Genomic DNA, 8,609 nt, shown 5'->3' with positions numbered 1-8,609 from the left:
ACCCCCCAGCCCCGCTCCGGGCTCCCCGTCCCCACGGGACACAAACGTGTCCCGGCCACCTGAGCCCCCCGTGGCACCGCAGCTCCCTCCGAGCGCCCCGGCCTCCTCGGGCAGCCCCAAGGCCTCCCCTCGTCCCCAGCCACCGGAGCCCCCGCACAGCCCGGAGCCGGGACACGGCTGCCGAGCCCCGGGAATGTGGCCCGGGACCCCGCTCCAGCCCTGCGCCCCCCGCAGCGGCTGAACCGCATGGAGCCGCCGCCGCCAGGCGCCCAACGCAGCCCCGGTGCGGGGACCCGCGGGCACCGGGGCCTCCCTGCGCACCGGGCACCACGGCCGCTGCTCCCATTGAGCTCCCGCCTCGGTAATTCCCGGGTTTGGCCGCATTTTTGGCCCTGGTTGAGGCTCTCGCTCCACACACCCTCCCCGGACAACTCCCCGGTCGAGCCGCGTTGCTGGCCCGGGGCCCATCGCGCTGCATTTGCAGTTGCTTCCTCCTGCTCCCACCCCGCTCCGCGTTTCTTGGTGTTTCCTAGCAATGAATTTCACATTCCCTATCAAAATACCATCACAGAACGATCTTGGTATAGTCCCAACAGGAGATCAGCCCACCACAAGCAATTCCGTGCCATCAGCTGCCGTTCCCTTTTTATTTTTTGTTCCTGCTGCTCTACGTTTATGAACGCTTGAAGCAGCCCTGTCCTTGMAGACCTGTTTTGACCAACTCTGTGGCACCTTTTACCTGGTTGCTCACCCAAGCAAGGGCTCTCCACTCGGCATTTCCTTGAAGAAAGCCTCTCCCGTGCTATGGCAGAGGTCAGAGCGCTCACGTCACTCCTGCCCCAAGCCCAACCCCAGGGAGCCTGCTTCCCATTGCAAATCCCAAGCCCTTCTCTGGCTAAAGCTCCTGCCTCCAGCTCTTTGGTACCGGTATTTTCCCCCATGAGAATACTTGCATTCCGATGCTCAATGGGCTCCCCGCTCCAGTCGCTGCTGCTCCCGAATGACATAAAGTTCAAGATACCGGAGTCCCCTTCAGCAATTTTCTCCACGCTTGAGCAGCAGGTATTTAGCACACCCAAGTGCAAAGTCACACGCGTGAAACAAGGGCGCACGGGGCATGCCCACCTACTGCGGCCGCGCTACCGCTGCTGGCGGTGCGAGGGACCCCTCCTGGCCAGACCGTTTTTGGTAGCCTCGTGTCCTCAGAACGGGCCCGAGGCCAAGCAGGGGCTGGAGCTGCTCCCTGCCCGAGCCCTCACGCGTGTACGTGGCCGTGGTGCGGAGGGCAGGGTAAGGATCTCACAGAGGGAGGTTTCTCACAGCTAACGGATTTGAATCAAGGCAAAGCAGGGGTAAGACCCATGGCTGCAAAACAAGAGGATGAATCTGTCAACGCCGGAGATCCTCATTTTTAACAAGGAAAGTGATTGCCCTCTACTGCCAGCCCTGCAATCCTGGCGTTTCCATCCCGAAGGCGCCTCTGCCAGGGCGACAGGTTGAGCCGGTCCCGGGCGCCTCCGCCTTCGCTGCCGCGAGCAGCAGCGACGCACGGGCCGCGCGATCTGCACACACAAGACTTTACCCCTTGTCTTCTGACCAGGGCAGGGCCTGTCCTGCGGCCCCGTCACTAGGGCACAGAGATAAACCAAGATAAACCTCTCCCGTGTCAGCAAGGCTGCTGGCTCCAGCCCCCGGGCTCCCCACACGGGCACAGGGCAGCCCCCCAGCAAGCTGCTCCAGAGCTTGGAGAGGGGCACAGCCAGAGGGGCCATGTTTGCCCCCATGGCCTTCCCACGCCTAGCAGGGGGGTGCTGCTGCTGCCCCACGGAGCGGGCACGWGCAGCTCGGCCCCACGGCTGTCCCTGTGGGGCACAGGGAAGCGGCGCCAGCAGCACAGCAGACCTCGCCGCCGCCCCCGGATGGGATGAAAGCAAGTGGGACAGACAGCAAGGCTGGGTACAGGCTGTGCTAGACACAGAGCCAGGCCCCAGCACCAGCCCAACCATCTGCGCCCACAGCACAGAGATCCCAGGCACTGCCAAGGGCCCAACAAGAGGGACACAACCTGCAGCCTCTGCAGGAGGGGCCAGCAGAGCCTGGAGAGGCGGCACAGGGACATCTCCCCCCATCCAGGGGCGACAACCAGGAGATGGGAACACTTCCCTGACTCCAGCAGCCCTGCCACGGCCCCAGTCCCTATCCAGTCCAGGAGAGGTACGTACGTGATCCAACCCAGGGCTGCACCGTGGGTTAGGTGCTCCCCATGCCAAGGGGAGCAGTGAAGCAATGAAGATGCTGGCTGAAAGCCTGCTGTGGAAGCGCAAAACCTTGGCTCCTCGGCCCTTGAGGTRCTCTCCAGCTGCACGAGAGGTGTAAGGACAGCGCAGCTCGAGGCAGCGGGGATGCCCTCCGTCTCCGTGCTAAGCCACGTGGACAGGAGCCCAAGGGCCCAGCCCAGCTCGTGCTTCCAGTGTGTCCCATGCAGGGCAGTGCCAGGGCTGGCAGGAGCCAGCACGGGGCAGCCTCCTCCCCGCTCCAGCTGCCGGSCACCAGAGCAGGACGCCGTGTCCCCACGGCCCAGCGAGGGAGCCTGGTTAACCCAGGCACGTGYGGCAGCACCCGACAGGGCAGAGTCACCAGGCCGCTGGAGCAGAAGGGGACTTGGCCAGGGGCACACAGAGACCCCCTTCCAGGCACGAGGGCAGCCTAGATCAGCCTTTGCTCTTCCAAAGTCTCCCCACTTCCACATGCAGGGCAGAGGAAGAGCTGCAGCCTTGGACAAGAACCATATTTATTTCACAGACACGGAATTGCACTGTTGATCGATTCTACACACACCGGGGACACGCAGCAGCACGACCCCCACCAGGCTGGGCCAGGCCGCTGGGGGCAGAATTCACACAGAAATACTTGTTTCTTCCATGGGATTCAGCAGCAGGAGGAGGGTCTATACAGCTGGGCTCCCACACTCCCGCCTGGGGGCAGCTCCCGCCCCAATCCGGGATAGAAACATTAAATAAGTATATACAGCACCTCCTGGGGCAGGCTGGAACGGGTGGAGTGAGACAGGGCTCAGTTGCCCATTTTTACTTTAGATGTCTAGAAAAAAAAAAAGAAGAAAAGTCAGGTCATACCCCCCAAACCCTGGCTTTGCACCCCAATCCCACCCAGGCCACAGGCACCCCGGCACTGCTTGGAAGCTGCAGTCCCTGCTTCAGCCCCGCTGAGCACTGCGTAGGGCACACCAAGGTGTGACACCCGTGGTGAYAGTAGCTCGGATGGGCTACGAGCAGAGCTCACACTGCTGTGCAGAGGCACCTTCTCCTGCAGGGAGAGCTGCAGCCCGCCCAGGCCTCCTGAGCAGCCTCTCCCACCACCACAGAGGACTATATTGGAGCACAGGTGTGTCTGCCTGGAGCTGAAGAGCAGCAGGGTGACAGGCACCTCGAGTTCACATACGCTCGGGGACCCCGGGAGCCAGGTACCTGCAGGATAGCCACGATGACCCCAAACAGCCCTATGGCACTGCCGAAGATCTCCACGATCAGGATCTTGACGAAGAGACTCGCGTTCTGGGCGTCAGCCAAGGCAGCCCCGCTGCCCACGATGCCCACGCACACCCCGCAGAAGAGATTGGACAACCCCACAGTGAGGCCAGCCCCAAACATGGAGAAACCTGCGAGAGAGACACCGTGAGAGCAGGGGGCAACCCCCTCCACCTGCACCCAGTGGCAGCAGCCCTGGCTCGAGACAACCCAGGAACCAGAGCAGCCAAACACCAGCAGCTCCCTGCTCTGGGGCACGGGACTTCKCCAGGGCGCAGCTGGGCTCCTGCAGCGCCAGAGCAGCGGGTGAGGGCAACCAGGGCAGGCAAGGGCTGGCACCTCCCTCCCCACAGGGACGTCTGAGAGGAGGCAGCAGTCCTGCCGAGTACAGCAGGACTCGACATCTGCCTGCTGGTCCCCAGAGCCGAGGGGGAGCCCCAGAGCTGCTGCTGCCCACGGGGAGAGCGGTATCACTGCTGGGCAGCAGGGCCCCGGCCCTGGCAGGRTGAAGGAGGGCCTAAAGGCAGTTTAAAAGGTACTTTCCGGCCAGAGTTAYACCCACTGTCCAAGCTGGCACAGAAGACCCTGCCACACTGTTCAGACGGGGCTGGCAGGGCTGGATGGAGCCAGTCAGCCGTGCAGCAGGGTGCGGGCCAGGCGAGCTGGGCCCTGTAGCCCTGTTCTCCATGGTGAGAGCAGGCGGAGCAGCAGGAGGCCGTGGGCAGAGCGAGGCCGCGCTCACAGCCACCTGACAGCGGCCTGAGCAGTCCTTACCTGCGTGGTAGTTCCTAGCCCCAATCGTTTCTGGTGTGGTTCCAGAGAAAGGCTGAAAGGAAGCACACAGCCTGGCATTAGTGGTCTCTGGAAGAGCTACCTCTCCCTGGAGCAGTCCCAATATGACCAGAGCTGGGGCCGAGCTCTGTATCCTTGCAAGGCTTGATTACCCCACCTTGCGTGTGCTCCCCAGTCCCACCCTCAAGTGCGGGCAAAAGCCAACCCACAAACCTCCAGCCCAGGGGCGCCCAGAACCACAGGAGCATCCAGCGTCCCCAGAGGGCCAGGACTCCCAACACCGTCCCTTGCCTGGCTGCCCGTCCCCACCACAGCCCCAGGCTTGTGTGAGGCTGGCAAGGCAGCCCTAGCCCTTCCATACCTCGGCCATGTTACTGATGACAATTGCCATGATGATCCCATAGATGGCCACAGCCTCGCAGAAAATGATGCTGTGGGAGGGAAGCAAATGCTGAGCACAGAGCCCCAGGCTCTGCCCTCAACCCCAGCAGCCCATCCCAGCTTATGTCCCCATTCGGATCCCTCCCAGACCCTGCACCAGTGCTGCCATGCGCAGAAGCGCAGCCCAGCCTCCCCAAGAGGACACAGTTGTGCTGTGCCACCGAGCAATCTGTGCCACCCTGGGAGGAGCAGGCCCTTGGAGCCCCTCTCTTCTGCCAGCCCCACTTGGCCCTGGCTGGGAAGGGCTGTGCAAGGTCTGGCGGGACACCTCCTGCCTAGGGCACCAAGTGTGATCCTGGGTTGTTTGTTTTGCACACACTGGGCTCATTCATTGTGTGACACCACACACTCAGGAGCCTCCAAAGTAACACTTGGGCTTCTTTATGGCTCTCTGTTTCCAGGACAAACAGCAACAGCTCAGCAGGAAACAGTGGGACAGCAGCAGCCAGCTGGAGTTGGCACAGGAGTCTCTGCGCTGGGACCTGCATGAATCAGGCAGGGTGTGAGTGTAGCCCCAGATCTCTGCTTACCTGACCAGGTTCTTGGTTTTGATCCGGGGCGCTTTGACTCCACCACCAATGATGCTGGAGCCTGTGATATAAATCCCCCTGCAGCAGACAAGAGTGGTTGATGGAGGGTCTGACATGGCCTGAAGGGCTTGACAGGAAAAAAACACAAGTGCTTCCATCTGAGCAAAGTCGTGGGTCTGCAGCTGAGAAGACACAGTGGGCTCAACCTGCCCACCCCAGGGCACGGGTGGTCCCAGGCACTGCCACCTACACCAACAGGGTGGCTGGGGACACAAACACAACCCACAGCACAGCTCATCTGCTGGACCTTTGGGGATGAGGGGCACCCCTCGCCCAAGTACGTGCCACATGAAGGGGCCTGGCAGGAGCCCCGTGCCCAGGACCCGCTGCTGTGGGGACCCTCACAAGCCCCCTGGACACATGTGCTGGGCTGTGGGAAGCTGCAGGGGGGCCCAGCTCCTGAGGTGGGACAGGAACTTGCTGAAGCCCCAAGCCCAACTCACCAGGCAGCTCCCACCACGGAAAGGGAGATGGCCAGGCCAATGCCCAGGTTGCACCACATGAAAGGTGAGGTCTCTGTCAGAAACCTGGAGAGGGAGAAACACCCCGAGTTAGTGCACAGGCAGAACCTACCCTAGCCACGGTGCACAGCCCCACAACAGTGCCCCAAACCCTCACCACGCAGCTGGAGAGGAGTGGGGCTCTACCAGACACCGGGCTGTGAAAGCCTCTCTCCGCCTGCCCATGTCCCAGGCAGGGATCTGGGTAGGCCAAGACATTCCTCGTGACAGTCACCGTGCAGGAAAGCCTGGGATGAGCGAGCAGTGACCCCCTGTCTTCTGCTGAGGGGAGGGGGTGCTGGGACAGAGAAGGGAAAGGCGGTGACGGCGACACCGGGACCCTGCACGGGGCCACTCGCACACCTACGGGGCCAAGGTCTCGCTTCAGCCTACACATACCATGGACCCGGCTGCTGCGAGAGGCAGCTGGCAGTTCAAGAGCCCATTTGGGCTGCCATAAAGAAGCATTTGGACTGACACAGGATGGGCAAGGGAGCAGCCAGGCCACGGCAGAGCTAGTGCCAGGCTCCCCTGGGGCTGCCACTCCTTGCACCAATGGTCATGCTGGAGAGGCGACAGGGAAAAGCCGCCCTGGGGTCCTGAGGGAGACTCAGCCCTGCTACATTTCCAAGCAAAAGGCAGACTGCACTAACGTGCCAGTGGCATCTCCAAGATGGTTTCAGCTGGGGTGCAGCCTGCCCTGGACTACCAGGGATAAGGAAGCCCACGACAGCCCCAGAGGAGACAGAAGCATCCCATGAGGAGTGAGGAATTCCAACAGCGAGGAATGTGGGTCTTGCATGGAGAGGATGCCCCGCTCTGCTGCAGCTCTCCCGCCACCAGGATGCAGAGCGGCCGCTGCCCGGCGCCCCAAAGCAAACACTGCTCCCCCCGGCAAAGCCAGCACCGAGCGCCAGGGCCCCGCGCCCGGCAGSGAGGATGCCAGCGTTTAGGGAACTCACCAGGCTATATCGAAGCGGAAGCCCAGGTCAAATATTGTGTAGCAGATCCCTGGAAAACAAGAGTGACACAGGAACATGTAGCGTGACAGTCACATGCTGCCCCATCACCATCCGACCCGGGGGTGGTCACACTGCTCCCAAGGAGCCCGTGGAGACCAGGAGCTGCTGCCCCCATCCCTATCCCCGCTCCTTGCCCGCCCATGGGTGTTAAGGCTAGTTGTTCTGCTCAGTGTTTCCCCCGGGTTAGTCATTCCCAGGGARGCTGACACTGCTGGAGCCGCAACGGCAGCTCCGTCTGCCTTCCCAGGCCTGGGCGCTGCCAAATGCTGCCGGCTCAGCCAGGATCCTCACTGCCCACGGAGCCCCTCGGGACACAGTGTCCATCCAAAGCCACGGCAAGGGGGGCTGCGGCGGGTCGGGAGCGCGTGGCCCTGCTCAAGGCGGCTCCTGAGCAGGACACGGATGCTGCACTGGCAGCCGCACACGGCAGCCCCGGGCCACCGGGAGCCAACGGGGACGGGAGGGACCCAGCGCTCGCCAGGCTTGCGTGGGCGGCGGAACCAAAGGGGCCTGGAGCAGCCACTCGGCAAACACGCGGCCAGGACCGGCAGCGAAAGCTCCGCTCGGCCCTGGGTCCCTTGAAGGCCAGCACCCCGAGCGAGGCAGAGGGGCGCGCGCCAGAGCCGGCCGCACGCAGAGCTTGCGGGCTGCAGCTGCAGAGCTCCAGGGGCGTCTGCTCCTCGCGGGCTCCGACGGGCGGCTGGAAACGAGCCGCTGCCCGGGCCCTCCGGAGCAGGCAGGCCAGATAAACGGACGGCTCGACCCCGCTGCGTGCAGCCCAATAGCGCACACCCACCCGAGGCCAGGCAAAGACGGGAGATGTCTCAAACGCTTCAGAGCAGCAGAGGCTGCTGGTTCAGAGAGGCTGGGGGCTGAGGCTCCCCCAGCAGCCGCAGGTGGGAGGCGATGGGAGCCCCGGAGCCGCAGGGAAACCCATCCCACGGGAGCGCCCCGCGACGCAGGACGGCAGCTCCGGGGCCTGCGGGGACGCGAGGCGGCGGCCAGCGGAGGCGGCAGCACCAGCCCYCGCTCCCGCGAGAGGCCTCCCAGCCCGACACCCAAATGAGGAAGAGGGAGCCGCAGCCCGGCGACCTTCACGGCCGCTCTCCCGCGTGCCGCGCCTCGCCRGCTTGGTGCTTGTTTGTGTTTTGGGTTCACTGCGCAGCCTGCGGAGCAGGAACCGACCCCAACCAGCCTCGGCCACCCCACACCCRGCAGCAGGACGGGAGAGGCACACCCGGCCCAGCAGGATCTCTGGGGCTCCTGCTCTCTCTTCAGGAGCRCAGGGAGCCTCAGATTCAGGAAACGGGGTGCACGATGCTCTCCGTGGGCTCCAGCTCCGAGCCCTGCGGCCGGGAGGGCAGGGAGCAGCCAGGAGAGCGGGGCCCAGGAACGCAACAGGGCAGGAGCTCGGCGCCGGGCTCCGGTGGGCACCGTGTTGCGGGAGCCGCAGAGCGGCGCGGGGCCGCCCTGCTCCCGCCGCAGCACGGGGCGGTGACGCGCTCGGCCGCTTACTCAGCCCCTCCGCTCGCCCCAGCGCAGGAAGCCGGTGCCCCCAGCTTCTGCCTGCGCTCGCTTCCCTGCGAGGGGAAGTAACCAACGCGAGCAGCCGCTCCGGCAAGGCCCAGCGCACAGAAACGCTCCCGTTAACCCGTGGAGCTGCTAACCCCGCCTGCGTTAACCCCGCCGGCCGCACGGCTCCCGCCCGCCGCCGCGCGC

General features: G+C 64.0%; 1 protein-coding gene across 1 annotated transcript; it reads right to left on the bottom strand.

Moving 5' to 3' along the window:
* Window positions 1-2,780: 2,780 nt before the first annotated feature.
* ATP6V0B (ATPase H+ transporting V0 subunit b) lies at window positions 2,781-6,874 on the bottom strand. Its single transcript, XM_026035028.1, has 7 exons — window positions 6,831-6,874; window positions 5,812-5,895; window positions 5,309-5,386; window positions 4,699-4,768; window positions 4,320-4,371; window positions 3,486-3,676; window positions 2,781-3,099 (listed from the first exon to the last, which is right to left on the bottom strand). Exons 2-7 carry the CDS (start codon window positions 5,868-5,870, stop codon window positions 3,073-3,075), a joined length of 477 nt encoding a protein of 158 aa, XP_025890813.1. The 5' UTR covers window positions 5,871-5,895; window positions 6,831-6,874; the 3' UTR covers window positions 2,781-3,072.
* Between the last annotated feature and the right edge of the window lie 1,735 nt (window positions 6,875-8,609).

This window comes from Nothoprocta perdicaria, unplaced genomic scaffold (assembly GCF_003342845.1).
Source record: "Nothoprocta perdicaria isolate Ctin4 unplaced genomic scaffold, notPer1 scaffold_0, whole genome shotgun sequence".
Taxonomy (NCBI): domain Eukaryota; kingdom Metazoa; phylum Chordata; class Aves; order Tinamiformes; family Tinamidae; genus Nothoprocta; species Nothoprocta perdicaria.
Note: the sequence above shows the minus strand (reverse complement) of the source record. Positions and strands in the feature narration are given on the sequence as shown.

Excerpts from the sequence above, each read along its gene's own strand:
- ATP6V0B (XM_026035028.1), bottom strand. The coding sequence starts at position 5,870 with ATGTGGTGCAACCTGGGCATTGGCCTGGCCATCTCCCTTTCCGTGGTG. Across the intron at positions 4,372-4,698 it reads TCATCAGTAACATGGCCGAG|CCTTTCTCTGGAACCACACC; the intron begins GTATGGAAGGGC and ends GCTTCCTTTCAG. Across the intron at positions 3,677-4,319 it reads GGCTAGGAACTACCACGCAG|GTTTCTCCATGTTTGGGGCT; the intron begins GTAAGGACTGCT and ends TCTCTCTCGCAG.